Consider the following 20983-nt stretch of genomic DNA (forward strand, 5'->3'; position numbering starts at 1 on the left):
CCAGAAAAACAAATGTATAGGATGACAGAGTACAGCTATGGTAAATCCTAATAGGTATTTTTTTTGCCATACACCTATATAGAAGTGATTGGAAATGACCAGTTATGAGGAAAGATTATGCTGCACTTATTTCCATTGTTTAAAAAATCTGCTCAGGGCAATCTAATTCAACTGAATTGAAGCTAAAGCCATCCAGCTATGCTCTATACACATACAGAGATGACTGAATCATTGATAATGTGGGGCTACTATTACTGAATTATTGGATTTTATCTAAATTGGTTGTAACCGTGTTTTATACCCTACAAAAGCCAAATTGCTAAATATGATTTCTTTATTTATGTTACACTCATTCTAAACGCAAGAGAATTAATTAATTGTGAATAGACTGTTTATAACTGTGCTTAGCTTTGTGTATTGGCTAAAATGTATGTATGTAAAAGTCTCCACCATAAAATCGTCACTCACATGATTTATATGGCGATAATTTGGTGGCTGAATGAGGTGTGGTTCCGTTTCAGTCATCTTGATATACTAAAAAAATTAAGCTATAACTTTCAATTATATTCAATTGGATTGTTTTTCCATATTTGCAACGATGACCTTATCTTTTCTACAAAGACAAATTGCGGTGTGTGAACAAAATGTTCACCCCTCACCCCTCGCCGCGTGGTAGTCAGCAGTCGTCTTCCAGTCGCGCCCACCACTAAACTCGTTGACATTGCGTGCACGCAGATGAAAACAAGCCCAGAAAAATGTTCCCGCTTCTGTAACAGGCTTCCACAGCAGTCTCGAAAACATATGTGAGCACAGAGATATGAGCGCATGTGTGCTATATATTTTCAATGTAGGAATGTACATTTTCTTCTACATTTTGATTAAATAATAGTTTACTTTTGATTCAAGTCATTTAAAGACCTTTATACAGAGTATATCTATTTACGATCTGCATTTTGTATACTTCTACATGTTGTTGGTGTTTTCAATCAAAACATTTATGATATAGCCTGACAGCCTGACTTATTTTAAGTACTGACTGAGCACAAAGTATAAGTTTTAGTTGTTCGAGTGCCAGCATATTCATATTCAAGGCGTTGTATAGGCCTACATATTGAGGGGGGGGGGGGGGGACAAACTGTACAAAGACCCACCAGCATTTTACCATGTGATCCTACTAAGGACAGTAAAGTCCATCTGAAATAGTCACGCAAAGTTCCGCCATTTGCAATGAAGTTGTACCCATTGTTTTCCTTTGTATTCCACCAAATAAACACAGAATTATCACAGGGGGTAGTAGTTTTTTGTTTTATTCTATGTACTTTTAAATATGTTTAATACTGTATTTTGCATTAGTAAGCATTAAAGGAACAAAGGTCACATGCGTACCCACCCACACTTACACATCTACTACAAATAGGGCCTATCTAACACAACAATATAGAAATCAACATTTCTACATTTTGATAAATTCAGGATATGGGTGCAGGACAATTCCCCCCGTGAGGAAAGGTGATTATGGTCGACAGCAGACAAGTAGCATACTGGTTCATTGGGTTTTTTCTTGGAATCACCTTTAAGGCCACCTCAGCCGGGGGCCTCACAGACATACACACTCTACCTCGCTACCACAACAGTGCAGCTGATGAATGCGTACGGCTCCTCTCATTAGTGAACTAAGTGTATAAGTGCAGTAGACATCTGAATGGCCTATGTCAAAAGGGAACTAGGCTCCGGCATCAGTATAGGTTAGTGCCGAGTTCTGGTTCACACTGTGTGAGTGAATGGAGCCTGTCATGGGTGGCTTTTCTGACTGGCCCCCCAATGAGGCCCACCTCACACACACCCTCCCCCAACCACAATGCTGTAGTGGGCTCAATAGAAACACTGTCCTTAGGTACAAGGATGGGAAGAGCAACAGATAGTCTGCTATTGGTTTGTTCAGTTTGGCCTCTTTGTATGGAGGGCAGGAAAGCATGACCCCTGTCTGACTGAATTGAACTGATAATAAGGGAACAATGATTAGAACAACAGCCTGGTCTTGGTTGTAACTGACAGTCATGTAATTACACACAGTTATAGCCCACGCTCCAATAAAAACCTTGTTACAGTCAACATATCATAGTTACACTCATGGCTGAAACTTTACAGTGTTCACTTACTAAAAGCACGTAAAATTAAGGGGTGCACATATGGCGTGATAAAACTGTATATCTGAGAAGGTGTAATCCAATATAAGCGCACAAAAAGACGTGTAGTGCCTTAGCTTTAGGTTTTCTTGAGAATGTAACTTGAGTGACATATGAGAATGAAGTGCAATTATTTTCAATTCAGGCCATTCTTCTGTGTAAAAAACAACCTATTTATTCCTTCACATTATTTCCCATGAACACCTTCATGGATTATTAGTCAGTATACATTTTAAATCCAATGAAGTTCCTTCCAACCCCATGTGGCCAGATAGAAAACAATACAGTATATAATCAATACCCCTGCTAGTAATGGATTCTAGTTACTTTACATGAAACATGTCGCTTCAGTATCTCCTGATCCTACAGTCTTCAGCAAAATGCTGATTGTTATGACTTTAGTTTATATAACTCTTGAAGTGAGAAACTGTATTGCACAGTTGATATTCATAGACTCTGAACTTATTTATATAAAAATGAAGCCAAATCAAAATGTACATTCAAAAATTTGCCAGTACTGTGACAGTATGACTTGCATTTATCTGTTATCTGTGATCATACTCTGAAATGAAATATGCAGTTTATACTATTTGAACTTTGACACTTGCTTTGGAGGAAGTGTTGATTTCTGTTGAGCACGTGTTCTCTGAAACCAAGTGTCCCACCCATTTCTTCATTTCCTGTGGCAGAAGACCGAGAGAAAGAGACAAACAGAGAAAGAGAACCAAGGGAAGTCACTGTCACCAATGCCAGCAATTATGAGAAATGAAACCACTTGGTTCAGATCTGTGTCGTCAGAGGAGGAAAGCCAAACCACGAAGCTGAACAACAGGTGCTTGTGTGTGTCCTGTCCTTCAGAGCTGTAAAACTAAGCCAAGATTCACAATCATGAGAAAAGCTTTGAGCTATAAGACCATTTCTTGTTTCCTCATAAGGAAAATATATCAAGGAACCAGTTCTGTATTTGTGTAAGATGATGGCATCGATAAATATTTAAATATCAGTCACCTTCTTAAAAAGTCACAAAAAAGAGCTGAAACACTGTCAGGATTATTATCATCCAGTTTCTAAAATTCTACTCCTCAGCAAAGCAAAAACCTAACATCCTATTTCTAATCCGGAAGCTACTTTATGACTTTGCTTTGTGAGATAAGACTTCAGGAACTTTGCTCTCTAGACCGGTATACAGTTTGATTAGTAGGCTATACTGATGTGTTTTCAGAACCAGTGTACTGGACAAATGCATAAAGACTATTAGATGTCCACACTAATAGTATAACCTGTTGTGGACTCGTGGTCTATGACAGTTATACATCAATAAGAGTATGCTGCTTCACATGATAATAATAATATTGTAAAAATCTTACACTTTTATCCAAAATGACGTACAGTATGGGGGACTTGAATCTGCGAGCAGTCAAAGGCCATACCACTGAGCAATATAGATCCAATAAATACAACCTCGCAGCTGGTTTATCAAGAATGTGTACATCATTCTCAGTTTTGAGAGGTTTTAATCAGGAGGTGCTCTCACATCCTGCATACTTTACCCAGAATCATGAGGCAGTAAAACAATTTGTTCAAGCCAAGACACACTTGTGTCCACGTGTTGTTTAAGGCCAGGGGGAGCAGGGGATATCCTCTGACTGTGTGTCCTTTGAATGTCCCAGCCCTGACAAGAATGCACTGCTTTGCCAGGAAGATAAGGCAGCCTGTGCTGTACCTTGGAGAAAACGTCCTCTTCCTATTTAGGGTAGTTGGCCTATGCAAATACAGAGTATCTCATGTTTATTGTGTTTATTTAGAGTAAATATGCATCATACACGTATCATCCTATGCATATTATTTACTTTGCATGTAAACAGGTATTCCTCAAATGCCGATCATATTTTCAGGAATTGTTGTGTCAGGGCCATATATAGGTTACTTGCCTCTAGGTCCAACGGGCCACATTTTTTCAGCTGGTTGACTACAGAACAGTATGTCCCAGGGACAACTTTGCATTTCAGGTTTACTGAGGGCACAGCTATCGCGCTCCGGAGCGCATCGGTATCCAATGGATAAGCAGCTGCAATGACGACATTCGTTTATGCATTTAGGCGACACGCCCCCAGCATGGAAACGGCTCTAGTCGGCACATCGTCCTGTCATTATGCAGGAGATTGAGCACCGGCAGTGATGGAGTTCGTTAATTTTAAGTTTCTTAACATGTCATAACTGACTCGTTTTCAGAATCTGAAAGTCAGACGCACATTTTACGCATTTACGCTTCGACTGTGATCTTTCAATTACCAGGATGACCGTTTTATGGAGAAACCGGTAAATTATGGGAGTTTCCTATTGATAGACCGAGCTACCTCTAGCATCATATCAAAGTGTTGACGGAAATAATTTTGCCAAGTTGTAATTTTTGAATGTCACCAAGACAGATTGGTGACGGATATATGAAAGGATATGGATCATTTTGCAGCTGAGTGCCTTGTGTCAATGTCCAGTCGGGCTATCGTGCATCCTAAAGAAAACAGAGAGTCCAAAGCAGAACCTGCATGTTCTCAAAGGAATGTGGAAGAGAAGGACGCAATGATCAAAGACAATTCTTCTCTATTTGTGGTGGCTCGGATTCTAGCGGATTTTAACCAACAAACCCCTACCGATATTACCGAGCAGACTAAAATAACAGACGAGTGCGCATCGCCAACAGCCTCGGAGGATGGAAGTACTGCCACACCTACCACGAACATCGACCCCGGCCGCACACAAAGAGGCAAACGTGTCAGAGGTCGAATCGAACCCGAATCTCCTCAAAAAAAGCACAAATGCCATTTTTCAGGTTGCGAAAAAGTTTATGGCAAATCGTCCCATCTCAAAGCGCATCTAAGGACGCACACAGGTCAGTTTAACAAAGAATAAAAAAAATACACCTTGCAGATTGAGGAAGCTGTGGGAATTAGATTTCCAAAGTTAACTTTTAACGGTAATAGCCTACTATCCAATCACTAGCCCTGATCTGGCTGTCGGGATTCGAGTGGTGAGAGTCAGTTTATGCCATCTGTGTGCAATGCATATTATGCAAATGTGTCACATACAGCCACACAGTTATCTTTACGCAACTGCCTTCATATAGAAAAGGTTTTCTGTAAAATAAAATTGCTTCCCAAAGCTCGTTTTTCAAGCCACATTGGAAAGCGACATGAAATAACAGTGTGGCTTGTCATTGCCTGGAAAATAAGTTGGTCGTGCGTGGAGAAGTCCTCAATGTCTAGCATAGGTGATGTAACCAGTGGAACTGTGCGTTCAATATAATTAAATAAATGTACCGAGTGTGAAAAAATGTTCCCACATAGCCTAACAAACCTAGAGCTTGAAATCTCCTAAAGGTTTTAGACATTTAAATACAATTTATTGCTATACCACATAGTTCCATATACTATACATCCAATAGGAGAGGTTATAGGGGGTTGGCAAGTTCTGCAGTTCCCTGTCTGACTCTAAGCTCTTTGTTGTGATGTACCACACCCCCGCCAGACAGCCTGCCAGCTGATCTGGCCAGCAACAGACTCAGCTAGCTGAGCTCAGAAACAGAGAGAGGGGAGAGAAGGAGGTTCCAAACGCATGAGTTAGGTTCCTTACATTGGGAAGATGCTTCTTTTTCATGAGCATCTCCCCATAACGTTCTTATAAATACAACTATGTTCTTATATCTCTTATCAATATGAGCATAGAATAGTCACTTTGTTCTTGACCCCCTGACCCCTGACCTAATCTGGGAGTTAACAACACAATACTGACACCCCTTCAATGGAGCAATCCCATGATAGGAACATCTTGGGATTCTATTGGCTTTCTTCTCTATATAAAATGTGCTGGAATGCAGTACTGTAAACTTCTTGTTTCACAGCTGGAATAGTTTGAGCCTTTCATGTTCCAAGGCCATGTGACAAGTCTCCACAATTATACAATATTTCATGATCAAAGACAGAAGAAGCAATTGCTTTGATGTAGCAAAGGTATTCTCAAAAGCTCATAGAAAATCTTTTTAAAGCAACATACTGTGTATCTGAAGTTGTCAGATAAATGCCCACTATAGGTTCTACCATAAGAAGAGAGCAAAGGATTGAAGTGTGAAAAATGATTAAAAATAGGATACTAGTTGACAGAAATGTGTATTATTTAGTTGAAAAAAATATTGTATAAATTGTACAAATTGTACAGTGGTTTGAATGTAGTAAAGTTAATACCCCACACAAGATTCTTAAGCAGACTTAAATTGAAACTACTATATCTGTGTGAACTCCAAGACCCAGTCCAGAGCTTCCTAGTTTAGTGACACCCTACCTCAAAATAAAAATATGCAGACACTTTGTCTAGACTGGTCGGATCTCAACTTGTGGAGTAGAAAGCGTTTGGTTGGTACACAGAATTCTGTGGCTTAATACTCTCAAAATTGTATGGGGACTTCTACTTAGATTAACATGTTACCTTAACTGGGCCTGACCTGGTGCTTCCTTCACATTTCCAGCACAGTGTTCTCCTGCCAAATGCTTAAGAGTGAGCGTGACAGGGTGTGTACGTATATCCAGGGTGAAACCAGGATATGTTCATATGAGGTTAGCCGGTGTTATGCTATGTGTCTGTGACGGCACAGATGGTAAGCAGATCGTAGAGCAGAGTAGCGCCTGTGCAAGGTATTTCCTGCTGTTGTTTGAAAACTATGCCACTTGAATTACTTCTTTCTCAGTTAGACTTGTGTAAATACAGACGTTTCAGCTTTCAATATCATTTTGAGATCTTTTACTGTGATTTGTTGTAATTATATTTGGTCAGTGCAGTCAATGCATTTGTCAATTGTTGTGACATTTGCTTCTCCCTGTTTTCTGTAAACTTGCCCACAGCTCACTTGAAACTTTGGAACACATCTCTTGTCTTGTACACAGAGAACCTTGGAACACATATCAGATATTGGACACAGAGAACATACAGCTGTTGAAACAAAGGCACTGAGCAAAATAAGGTGCCACATGGAAGTGAAAGCAACAGTTTGCATTTGTCTATGTCACTCCTTCTTCTCAGTGTCTCTCCACTTATCCTTTTTTTCTTTTCTTTCTTTGTCTCCTTCTCTCTTCCTTCTACTGGCTCTTGACCGACTAGTACTCTGCTCAGATAATATGTTTTCCGTCTCTCGTTGGGTAATCAGAGAATGTGGGTCATTTGAGTTCAGCTCAGGCTCAGCCAACTTGCTCTGTCCTGGAGTAGCTTTCTTTTGCACTCAGCAGTTTCCTCCCCAGTCTCTTCCAGTCAAGCAGAAAGAACAAGGAGTTCCCCACACTTAGTTCTAGGAACTGAAACATTTCTGCACTTAGTCAAAGTCTGGCTTTTGTCAACGAATACCCTTTTTGTGATATTGTCATGTTTTGTTCCTCCAAAATTTTTGAAAATCCTTGTCATTGTGGGGTTTATTATTCCTCGTCATGGAGAACTGTTAATACTGTACACTATTGATAATTGCCTGAAGATAATAATTGGTGTCTGAGTATGTTCAAGTGTGTCTGTAAGAGATAGTCAAAATAGCCTGAGGATATGCTGAGGATATCACTTAGGAATTAATGACAGCACCTCCCTTGCAGGATAAAAAAGACATAACTCACATCTAGATACAGTAGATGGAAAAACTGGAACATACTGTTTCCCTTGAATACTATTTTGAAAGTCATAATGGAGATTATCGCAAGCTTAGAAATTGCTCTTGGAATCAACAGATGCCAAGAGCTCAAGGGGATATGAAAAAGAATAATTACCAAGTTTAGTTTATTCACACATTTTATGATATTGTTACTCCAAATTCTTGACTGCATAAAACCTGTATGACACAATATACATATTTTGATTAATTAATCTTTGTTACTACTTGTTCAAAATGCTTTATGAGCATATAAAGTATAAAAAGTCACATTGACAAGTTCTCCTCAGTAAATTGTTGTACACACAGGTGAAAGCAGATAATTCAAGGGTTGCTGTTCTAAAGATTGGGGTTTGTTAATTTGGGGTTACCTCAGATTGGGGTCTAAGGTTACCAGACAGCTTTGTCTGATCTTCCAACAGGGGAGAAGGCTTTTCCTCTGTAGCTGCAGTGTTATGTCTTTCAAAGACTGGGATGAAGGGAGCATAATTCAACAGAAGGGTCTGCTGTGAATGTAACCAGGAAGTCTCTGAAAATTGTCTGTTCAGTCTTGGATGTATGCCTGGCATGTCACAAAGGGAGTCAGGTGGCTGAGCGGTTAGGAAATCAGGCTAGTAATCTGATGGTTGCCAGTTAGATTCCCGGCCGTGCCAAATGACGTTGTGTCCTTGGGCAAGGCACTTCACCCTAATGTCCCTGTACTTATTGTAAGTCGATCTGGATAAGAACGTCTGCTAAATGACTAAATGTAAATGTAAAGGGCAATGATGAGATGCATATCAACATGAATGTTCTTTGTAATTAAGCAATGCCATAGAACCAATTCCCTTCCACTTGCTTGAGTTTAGTGTTTACTGCCATAATTGGTGTATACTTCTGTATTGGTGTAAACAACCTTATTGGTGAGTACTGCCGTATTTCAAAATAGTGACAAGCTTGAGACCTGACTGTACGTACTGTAACAGTTAGTGTTAGTAGTAGTAGTTAGTAAGTGGATAAACTAAACTCAAAAGGCCATATTACTACATGTACTATACATACACTACCGTAGTTACATTTTTTACTTGAAACAAAACTGGAACCAATACATAAATCCACATAGACAAAAGCTGTGACAACATATTTCACAGTCTGTTTGCTTTTTTGTCTGGAGCTGAGGTCTTTGTCCTTGGCTTTTGTCATTGCATGATCACCCCTCTCACTCCCCATCCCTCCAAGACACAATTCACTGACCGACCTCTTTGGGAACCCATGTGCCCCATGCATCTAAGCCCCAGGAGCTTTAATAAAGAGCCTTAGTGGTGGAAAAGTACCAGCCTCCATTTCCATTGAGGGTCACTAGGCACCATTTCCAGCAATGTGGCAATATTCAGTCGAGTAGATATCTGCCAAACTCATATCTCCCCTCACTAGGAATATTGTGTGGCACATATCTTCTCCCATCTGTCTCCTTCTATCTGAACGCTGAGATAGAGCAAGAGGGGTCTCTGATATCTGCCTGTCCTATCTTCAATGTATCCTTGACAAAAAAGACAGGGAAACAAGTCCAAGGGTCAAGCAGAAGGTCAACCGGTCCAACCGTAACCACCCTTGTCAGAACATGCACCCATTTTAAGGAAGTCCGCTCTGTCCTAGGAAACAGCCTGACATCTTTTCTGTCCCTTGTCCAAATGACCAATATGGCCAGATTGGTACTCACTGTGACTTTTGGCTAAGGAAAGGTAGGCTAGGTAGGGGCTGACTACCTAGGCCTTTTCCCAAGAAACACATCCAGAATGGACGCTTGAACAGGCCAACGACAGTGACTACAATCTACAACCATAAATAACCATCTACCACTATGGGCTATAGACATCCAGGCTTGTATTGAGTGTGTTTTATGAAAGAACCAAGTTTCTTCTTCCCTTGTCTCAATATGGCAGTCTCTCAGTGGAAGTAGAACTGAGCAGTTGGCCATTCTGAGACTGTGCCATAGCAGCAGACAGTAGGGTGTTGGTTTCCATGAACAAGGAAGGAACAGACCAGTGGCCTTTGGTCTGAGATTATCTCTAAGCATCATAATAGGCCATAATGCAAGAATGTATAAAAGCTTACATACACATGCAGAATGTGCTTCCACATAAACATGCACGCGTGCACACACACAGCTAAAGTATTGAAGTCATTACAATATGAATAAATTCAGTCCATACTCTGGATTGATGTAGGCTATTTGTTAAACTGCCTTTGCACTTTGTCAGAACAGAATAAACCATATTGAGGTCCACATCAGGAATGCTTTTATCTGTCAGACCAAGCCTGATGCCTGGGGATTCCTTATATATTTTTGCTAATAAAATTAATGTAATGTGTATTCTATATGTGATACAGGCTGAGTGAAACAGAGAGGTCTTTCTACCAGGATCATACTATTTACCTATGTGTAGTCAGTACGACACACACACGCACACACACACACACACGCATGCACGTGCACACACACACACACACACACACACACACACACACCCTACCCCACAGTAATGAATCAGACAGTCTGGGGTCCATGTCAATGTGGAAGAAAAGGAACATTCAGCAGATGGTGGGGTGGGCTACCTTTGTGGGAGGGGTCACTGTAGTTTCACATTCAGTGGTGCACTCGTTCCCCTCTGCCCGTCCCCTCATTGAAACTAACACCACTTTCCAGCAATTTCCACTTGAAGACTGTTGTGCCCCTGCCACCTATGGGACGGGTAGTTTTATTGTAACTAAAGCATTCAAGAAACAACTTGCTATGAATCCCTCCATTGTGGAGCAAAGTTTACGTATTCTTTAAACAGTGGATGTGGGCGTTGGTCTTGTAAGACTGGATTTTGTCATACAGTTAATTTGTTTACTGTAATTTGTTGTATAAAAGCATCTAGGTTTGCACTAAATTACATGGGACTAGTCAAAGGTAGAAGCACTAGAAAGTTGGACATGAATTAACTAGTTGAGTTGCTATTCCCACCTGTTAAGAGTCTTAGGCTGTTTTTAGCTCTAAAGTGTCCCTCCCCCTCACCCCCCCCCCCCCCCCACACACACACACCCCAGGCCAGAGCTGAAGGGTTAATCTCATTTGTGCTCAGACCGTTTCTGGTGTTCACATGGATTTTAGTGATCCTCAATGAAACAAGTGTGTGCGAAGGAGTCGTTAAGCGTAGACATCTGGATTTGTTTATGTCGCCATCTTGGTTATGTTGGTGCTTCTCATTTTCCCCTCTGATGTTATTGTCAGCTTTAACTAGCAATATGTGGCTCCATAGCTTGATGTATATTGTTCTGGCTGTGGCCTGGCTGCAGACATAGTAGATGTGTTGGTCTTGCTAGTTTGTTCTGCAAGCTAGTGCAAAGTTACCAGAGATATTTTTGTTTTGGATAAGGAAATTATTTCAAATCAGAGAATCATAGCCAGAGAACCTTAATAGTAAGTTTTGCTGTAAATATGTGAACTATTTGTGCTTTGAGAGTTTGAGGTTTTATCAGATTCCTTGATATTGCTATCAGAGAGGATAGCTGTCACTGAGCTTGCTTTTGTACATGCAGAGTGCCTTAACCTTTACTATAGATTAAAATCTCATGTTCACTTTGACTGGGAGCATCTTCGGGGACGATGTGTGCAGTTTGACATTTGGATCCAGATGTTTTTCATGCATCTGTCACATCTGGTATTTTAAAGTTGAAGTCATCATACCTCACAAGTCATAACTGGTCAGATTTGGGTATTGGGTGAGATACACAGTACATTCTGTTTCAGTGTTGTGAGCATTTGGTAAGTCTTCTCATTGAGTTTGTGACCACACATGCATCTCACAGTCACACATATACAAACACCCCTCAATCACACCAGTCTGCTGCCACAGTGGGAAGCAAGAGGACAGTGCACCAAGAGAGCGGTGTGAGTCAATGACTCAAAGTAGTACTCTCAGTTCTCCCACACGCTCCTCAGCACTTTGATAACATCAGATAGTTTCAGGTTAAATTCCAGGAAACCTGCCCCCCCCCCCCCCGGCTTCAGCTTCATTTGCTATTAGCATCATAAATTATAGCCTTTTCCCTTATTTTGTGATTTGACTTATGATCAAAAAGTCTGAAATGTAATCCTGATATTGTCTTTCTTACTATTGTCTACTAGCATATTGTCTTGCAAATACTTACAATAGATTGTAGGGCCCGCAATTGTCAAGCCTTTCTGAAGGTTGTTAAAATTCATTCTCCACACGTACTTGAGTGTGACAAAAGCCAATCTGTCTGCAGATGATGGGTTTGAACTTGGTGACCATTCTTTTTGGTTCAGTCATCTGTTGCTCTGCATGCTGGGGCAGTCTTCTTTAAGCGTGGGACTGTTTTTGTGTCTTTGTTCACTTATGACCACCGATTGCATTTCAAAGTTCACAGCTGCAGCTCTAATGCCCAAATACATAAACATGGTATTTTCTCATATTACTTTGTATAATTAATACTGTCACTGACCTTTTCTTTCTTTACAACTTTAAGCAACTGTAATGTGGTGTGCTTTTCTAAATTATTGAATTCATTTAAACTTGAAAACTATTTTCCTTAAACTGGACACAAATTCCTAGTAATTCTTCACATTCATAAATAGACAAGGGCAGAAATGTGATCATCAAGCTCAATCATGTGTTATTTAATTCAATAGGGGTGACTTCAGAAATGGTGTGTGTGTTTGACCTTCAAATGAACTAAGAGTGTTCTGCGGTGCTCCTGTGACCAGTAACCATGAATGAGGACATTTACGCCAGTCAGCTACTTGTGACATAATGGACAGGGCTTGAAGGGAAATTCTTCTCTGTGGCTTTGGCCACATTGGAGGTCTAGACAGACAGATAGACACACAGACACAGACACACACATGTACAAACAACAAAAATACACACACACACGTATATAACAGCTTCACATTGAAAGTGGGTCAATGTGTTAATTCTTAGTCTGTCCCATATAATGCTTCCCTAACTGTCAGGCCCTTTCTGAGAAAGATTTATTGTGTTTGTGTGTGTCTGTGTGTTTTTGATAGGACAGGGTACAGTGTTGCAGGTACAACTTGTGAATGCATAACCTTATAAACGAGTTCCTTTTGGACAAAAGTCACAAGTACACAGAGACACACACATGCACGCCAACTCACACATGCGCACACACTCACAAATACTCACATTATGCACACACACATGCACACACACAGACACACACACGCAGGGTCACTACAGGTATTTATATTTATTTTACAGGAATCAGTTGTACAGGAGTAGCATGCCTGATGCTCATTAGTGTGTTTGTTTTGGAACAATGACTCCACTTGACTGCAGCTCGCTTCATTGTTCCCTCAGAAGGACAAAGAGGGTTGTTTTCAAAGCTTCTCCAGAGTTCTGGTCGTACTCTACCCATCACAAAAACAAAGCTGGTGTCATGTTACTGAACAGTCAGACAATCCTGAGCACTATGTACTTATATAAGGCCAACTTGGGCTCTGTAATTATAACAGGAAGGTATAAACAACAAAACTTGTTTGATTCAGGCATTTCCCGGTCGTTGGCTTTTATTGTCAGTTGTTGAGAGGGCAATTACTGTTGTGTTGTGGGGGAGTTGGAGCCTGCATGTTGCATGAGCAGTGAGATGTTGTCCTTGCAGAAGTCTATTGCTGACATATGGTTGTAGCCTCTCTCTTACATTTACATTACATTTAGTAGACGCTCCTATCCAGAGCGACTTACAGTAAACTCAGGGCATTCCCCAGGGAATCGATCCGGCAATCTGATTACTAGCCCGACTCCCTCAACGCTCAGCCATCTGACTCCATCTGACTCTCTTATCTTCTTCAGATTCAGACGGGGAGAGGCAGTCAGAGTAGCAGAAGGTTCACTGTGTGTGTGTGTGTACGTGTCTGTCTCGTACCTGTCATTAGTCACCACACTCCTCGTGGGAGGAGCACACCTAACTTTCAGTGGTTTGTCAAATGTTTTGGTCCATGTGGCGACTGGACTAACAGTACAAGAGACATTCTCAACACCAGGCCCTTTCATAAACAGAAGCATAACCCCAGATCTGAAAACTTCTAACCATGGTTTACTATTCAACATATTATGTGCAGACCTATGGCGTGACATCCTCTGCATTATGCTCTCATGCTATGTTATGCCTATATACTGCTGCACCATATGTACTGTTTTGTGTTGCTTTCAACTCTGTTTATGGTACATATTTCTAAATCTCTTCAACAGTTGTCGATAAAGAAGCTCAGAAGGAGCTTATTACCTAAGCCGCCTTTGCCACATGCCATACATTTTTGCTCAGTTTTACGGAGTATTCATTCACTCGATACCATGAGGTGTTGCGATACCTGAAGACTGATATCTCTCAGTCAGCGTCGCCATGCCACTCCCAGATCCAATCACATCTGATAGCCTGTTAAATATTGTAGCACATGGATCTGTTACCCAGCGACGTGGATTAGCTTGAAGGTCTGTGGTTTTGACTCACCGGTGCTTTGAGCCTTTTGTGTGTGTGAGTCAGAATCATACAGGACATCCACCAGTCTAGTGATTGACTTCTCAAATGATGGATTAAAGAAGGAGTGTTAACTTGGCAGTTATAGTGACACTGATGTAACAGTACCTGGTTTTAGTTTTGTTAGGATCTATGTGTATGTGTATTCTATTGAGATGTATAGCGCAGGGAGGCTGGAAGTCTTGAGGGACGTGAGAAGCCAAGGGAGTCTCGGTTTGCTTTGCATTCTACTGACTTGATCTCTGTAACCTAGTGACGAGGGCTAGTCTTACGGTAGTGATCAGGTGTGGGTGTGTGGGTGTGTGTCTGTGTGTGTGTCTGTGTGTGTGTCTGTGTGTCTGTGTGTGTGTATGTGGACAGGCTGCATATCATGTGTTTCACTCTTGGCTTCTGGGACTGCACGTTTAGTGGTAGGAAGCACTAGAATGGAGATCTTTGTTCCTGCTTGTTTTTCCACCCCTCTAAGGACAATATGTCTACAGCAATGTTTTCTTTTTGATATTGAATGCCTATTTCACCTGATAAGAGGTTATTTGCTCTGTGTAAGTGCAGTGGAAAAGTGCTGGTTCTTTGTTGTCTGCCATCTGGTTCTCAGTGGTCATGTGTTGAAATCTAGGTTTCTTGCAAATGGTGTTGGAAAGGAGTGAGCTACCTTACACTCCAAGGCTGTCGTGTGCTGGAATGAGAACTGGGATTGCTATTTCAAGATCTTTATCGATTGCATGTAAGGATAAGGCCACCATTCAAATTATATATAAGAAATCCTAGTGAAACCCTGGAGTTCCTTTTTGTGCTGTTGTTCACCCAACCCTATTTAGCTCAGCAGACGAAATGATCATATGTTGGTTTTGGTGAAATGGTTTGCATTTTAGCTATGAAAAAATACATTTAGGTCTGCATTAAAGTCTTGCATGTAAAAAAGGCTTCACAAATGATTCTAGGAAACAGGACATTCCATTTTTATTTGAAGACAGATGCACATGGTATCTCGTGGGGCTAAAATAGACTGTTGACCTAGAGCAGGCCTCAACATTCCCACCAGAACAGAACGTCCAGGAATTGCAGATGTTTTGGATACGTTTACAGTGTGTGCATGTTTTCCTTGAAAAACCTGTGAAGTAGATTTACATCTGCTGACACTATCAGGGGTCAGGTGCGGTGCAAAGGTCACCTAAGGGTTATCTCTCATCAGAGGGACTCTAAGAGGACCAACAAACAATGAGTGGCTACAGTTTTGTTTTCCCTTTACTTGTGTGTTTGGTCTGTAGCTTGCAAGTGTTTTGTCTAGCCTATTTGCTTATTCAGTTTCAGATTATATTGTGATGGGATTTGGAAATAAAGCATGATGAGTTGAATCGCTTATCTTGTGTTTGTTTTTCAGGAGAACGTCCATTCCCTTGCACCTGGCCTGACTGCAACAAGAAGTTTGCCCGCTCAGATGAGCTGGCGCGCCACTACCGCACCCACACTGGGGAGAAGAAGTTTGGGTGCCCGTTGTGTGACAAGCGTTTCATGAGGAGTGACCATCTCATGAAGCATGCACGCCGCCACTCCGACTTCCAGCCTGGCATGTTGAAGAGGCCCTACGGCGGAGCCGTCAACAGTAACCGACCTGGCTCCCTCAGCGACTACAGCCGCTCCGACGCATCTAGCCCCACCCTCAGTCCCGCCAACTCGCCTTAAAGCCCTGCAGCACTTTCAGTCTCTGCCCTGCCACCTCCACTTTCAGACACACTCATAAGACACACCCCAGTCTCATCGACTCTTTCAACCATAATGGTGGACTGTTCAATGGATTCTGTCCAGGGACTTTGGTACCCCCCCACCACCTCACCCTTGATCTACTTGGTCTACTTTAATGCCGTGGAAACTTTGATTGGGGACAGGGCCATACCTGCCAGCCTCCCTCAGTTTTGTCCTTTAATTGGAGCTTCTAACAGGGTGAAATTCCAATGACACTTCTACAACACAGTTGCATATGAACCTACTTTGCCAATCCTACGCTTGCTGTACTGTGTCGTACGTACCTGCTTATTGTAGTGCAATTTCTTTAAGCAACTCAACAAAGACATACATGCCTTCTTCATGGCTATATCTCCATTTACAAACGTGTACTATCTATATTATTTCTATTGTAAGCCTCTGACAGTTTAAATAAGATACATTGGTTAATAGAGAACACATTTTTTAGGACAATTGTGTAATCTTATGTTATAGTGCAACCTTCATTTAAAAGCAGATCACATTTACACCTCAGGATTAAGAAAATGATTTGTATCCACTTAACTTGACTGCACAATACAGACATCACTTTACCGGCATTTCAACGTGTGTTGAAATTCTGCCCTGCTCAGGGAAGGCCTCGGTTGCTTGAAAGAATGAATACAATGTTGACACATATACACAGAAACACGCACACACAGACACACACACACACACACACACACACAGTGCACAGCATCAATCAAGGAAAGTATGTAAGAAAGAAACGCCGTAACTTGAACATCTACTGGACTGACTTTTCAGACTGGACATTAAGCACCCTCACTTTCATGGCTAATCTCTATTCCTCTACATTAGACCATTGTTTCAGAGGGGAGTCTCCCCTGTCTTTTTCAAAGACTTAAGTGTAGGAAGAGTATTACACTGTTTTGGTGAGACACCCCATCAGAAAGGTTGCTTCAAAGATACTGAGAACATAGTCACTAAAAACTGAATTGACCTGGAGGAGAACATTCCCTCATCTTGGAAAAAGCCTGCACATTACTTAATGAGGCTACAATAAGAATATTTAAGAAGATGACTAAAGCAATATAACTCCTCCTGACAGCATTTGTTTGATCAAGAGTGGCCCGTGATCAGGTTTGTTCCGGTACTTTGTGGAGGTTGGACTCACACACACCAAGCCTTGGTGTCTTATCAGAGGGTGTTGGCGTTGAAACTGTATCCGTCCCCATTGATGGGACGATGTAGCGAAGGAAAAGACTCATTAAAGGAGTCATGAAGAGACTTTTAGTTTGTTCATGTCAAGTTAAGTCCAGTGCCAGTATCTATTGCAGGTGGACTTAGGGATTGATACAGCAGAATGAGGGGACCATGAGGTACAATAAAAGACATAAAATGAAAGCCTAGTTTTATCAGCTGGAGGGAACACCCAGTGAGATCATAGCGAGTTAGAACCTCACCCTTCAACCCTGTGAAAACATCATGAGAAACTTGACAACCGCCCAAAGAAGAGTGCAGCCATAGATGGAGAACAAAAAAGTAGCTTTTAGGAGTATAGGCAAGAGACTGTGTTTGATTTTCACACTGAGCTGATGATTGTGTGATTTATGCACTGTTAATATACACTTACAATGGAAAATGTTCTCTCAGAGGGAACTTCGACTAAAACGGGAGAGGAGTCAAGTCTCCTTTACAGATAAGCATAATGTTAAACATTGTTAAATCATGCATGGAGACTATTTTCCTTGCAGATGTGACCATGGTGTCTTCTCATGTGTACTGTACAATCCAGCCTTTACCACTGCCTCTGATTAAGAATGATGGGACACACCCAGTGCTCTCTTTATAGATCCAGTAGTCCCTTAGTTTTCCGTATGCTTATTTCCTTAAGATGGACATTACAATTGCTTTACAACTTTATCATCATAGGGAACAGGCTATAAAGCCTCAGAAAGATATTTGCTGCATAGCATTCTCCCTCAAAATCTATTCTTTTTTCTGAAGTTAGATGCAAGAGTCCCCTTTGTACTTCTTTGGAAGTATTTAAAGAAAATACTTGGCACAGGCCCTTCTCAAGACCCAATGAAACCTTCAGGAAAAACGAATCTAGGAAATTCAAGACCTAGCTAGCTTTCAACACAGCAATGCTTATGTCAATCAGTACAATGTATCAAAAACCTTTGGTAAATGTTGGCTGTGCTTTTGGAATCAGGTCTGAAATAGTGAAAGGACCTCAGACATCTCCCTCCTGAGGAAATCTGCTTGAGGTTCTCAATGGGATAAGCCATGGACTTGGCTGTGCTGTTCCTGTGCTTCAGTGTTGGCTTTCAACAGAGAAGTCGAATTGCACGCTGATTGGTGCACACACACAGACACACACGCAGACACACATGCACACACACACACACACACACAGACACACATGCACACACACACACACACATACACAGGGGGGAGAGGATTTGTCCAGCTGGAGAGGACTAGGAATGTTTCTGTGGGGAAGGAAGCAGGTGTCAGCCTGTGAATGGCCAGCGTTGTCCCCTTGCTTCTCCCCAAGGCCCCATTTTCCCAGTCACCTAAAAAGAGCCATCATCAGCTTTTTCCCTCCCTCGTCCATAAAGACAACACCCCTTATGAAAACACACTGCATCACCACTGCAGCATTCCCAGTCATAAAACCACAGTAGACTTACTCTTAGATAACCCTCACACTGTTTTATAAGGTTTCAGTTTGATGTCTGACTCATGGGATTCCTCAGTGACTAGAGAGTGCAAATAGGAGGGAAGAAAGAGACAGCCCTGCTTTAGACCCTTTAAGAGCTCATTGTAAAAGTAATTAAAAACAGACAACTAGCATTTCAAAGTTGCGTCGGGCTGTGCGATCCCTCAATGACATATCCCTCAGCCTATTTGACTCCTTTCGATACAGGAGAAGTTTCGTATAAATTCCATCAGTGAAGTGTTTTTTGTGATAGTATCTCAACATGACAATAATAGTTGCATGAGAGACCAAGGGTGACAACATTTTTTATTTTGTCACCTGCTTGGCATCCAAGAGACCCCTACCACAGGGTGTGACTGGTGTTAAGCTGTTCATTCAGGATGTTTCATACACCTTTTGTCCATGACAGATAAAAAACTAAAAAGATTCGTCCATTCAGTCTGCTGTTCATCTTTACCCATATTCAAACAAAGTGGTGTTCCAGTCCAAATATGATGTCAGTAAGTGTGGATTTATATTAATGTACTGTCATTTAAAGAATTGTTGAAGCATATTCAACGTTTTAGGGCCTGGATAAAATAACTTTACAACAAGGAGTGAAGGTGGGAGTATTGGGTCAGTCAAGTGCATCAATCAACAGTTTCAAAGATGGCCACCTTTTTAACTGGAACCTCAGTATGGTTGTTGAGAAATTATTTAGTAAGATATGCTGTGTGATTTGAAAATGCTCTTTTTTTTTTATTGATGACGACCAGGCATTTGTATGGTATGGTCACTTTCTTTTTCTCACTTTCTGTCATTATTAGTATTTCTATCATTGTAACTTGATTTGTGTTTTGTACATTTTGCTATCACCCGAGTGTCCATATCATGTTTTTATTTGGGGATATTATTTAATGTTTCTCATGCATATTATGCAAAGCGTTATAAACATACTGTATACTGTATCATATCTGCACAAAGATAAACTGGTGACACAGCAGGGAAGTATTCCAAAAGATGTATTCAAAGGAAATACGTTTAGTGTATATTGTAATTGTAATCTCTTCTTAACATGCTTACAACATTTTCCTTGACATAATTTGTTACTCCATTGTTGAAATTGACATAGGTTTCTCTATTTGCTTTTTCCAATGTTTTTGGTGTAATTATGTCATTATGCATGACTTGGTTGTGGAAGTAAATGGTTATGTCTTACTGAAATTTAAATATAGTGTGCCAAAGGCAAAAATAATTCCACAAACAGAGATATTTACATCCAGTTGTCCATTATCATAGTTTGACATTACATTTAAAAAAGATGTTCTTGTAAATAAACATGTCTTGTGACAACTGAACACAAGAGCAGAAACTCAAATGTCCATAGATTTTTTTTGAATTTTATTACTTTAATTTGCTTTATATCTGACTGACAAGGGATAGTTGCTTGTACTGTCTCATTTCTGAATTTTCTTCCCAGCTTCTCTCGATTTTTGTGACATAGCACAAGAGCCGTCAGTTGTAGCAAAATGGTGGTTAAATGTTTGTATACTCAATGCCTGTTCCAAATGATTCATATTTCATTCAAGTCATGTACACTGCTTTGCGTCAAACCAACATATCTGTCCCTCTTTTTATGTAATGTATTTATTTTTGAATGTGTATTATATATATTTTTGACTGTGATTCATTTACTATTCTTTACAAGTCATAGATATATTATAAACTTTTTCTTAGTTGGCTTTTTTATTTATGTATTTTAGCATTATTGAATAGTCATTGTGCTTTAGCAGCGTAGAAAAGAAAACGCTAAGAATGAAATGCTAGGAGGTGAATCCTATTAAACATTGCATTAAGCTCCCAGTGACAAGTTGAGTGTATGTATCTGTGCATACATGTATCCAATGTTAACAGATTTGACAGCAACAATTGTAGTGTCTGTAATGTCTACGGGAAAATGTGTCATGATGAAATGATCAGAAAAGTGGCCTACTTTTCATCCAGTAATAGTTACCAAAGTATTCAGCTACAGGTGATAGTTCATATCAGATATTCCTTTGACCACTCCCTCCCACTGAACCAACCTAGTACATTGATTATTCTGCTTTTCAAAAAATGTACTACAAATAAAAGGAACTTGATATGCTG

At 40.6% G+C, this 20983-nt stretch overlaps 1 protein-coding gene across 1 annotated transcript; it reads left to right on the forward strand.

Annotated features, from left to right (window-relative positions):
• The first annotated feature begins 4306 nt into the window (after positions 1-4306).
• LOC146247070 (Krueppel-like factor 13) lies at positions 4307-20983 on the forward strand. Its single transcript, XM_084682619.1, has 2 exons — positions 4307-5076; positions 15791-20983. Exons 1-2 carry the CDS (start codon positions 4641-4643, stop codon positions 16090-16092), a joined length of 738 nt encoding a protein of 245 aa, XP_084538745.1. The 5' UTR covers positions 4307-4640; the 3' UTR covers positions 16093-20983.

The sequence above is a fragment of the Hypomesus nipponensis genome, chromosome 19 (genome assembly GCF_054491055.1).
Source record: "Hypomesus nipponensis isolate SF chromosome 19, ASM5449105v1, whole genome shotgun sequence".
NCBI lineage: Eukaryota > Metazoa > Chordata > Actinopteri > Osmeriformes > Osmeridae > Hypomesus > Hypomesus nipponensis.

Coding starts and splice junctions, on each gene's coding strand:
- LOC146247070 (XM_084682619.1), top strand. CDS start 4,641: ATGGATCATTTTGCAGCTGAGTGCCTTGTGTCAATGTCCAGTCGGGCT. Junction 5,077..15,790: donor GCATCTAAGGACGCACACAG/GTCAGTTTAACA, acceptor TTTGTTTTTCAG/GAGAACGTCCATTCCCTTGC.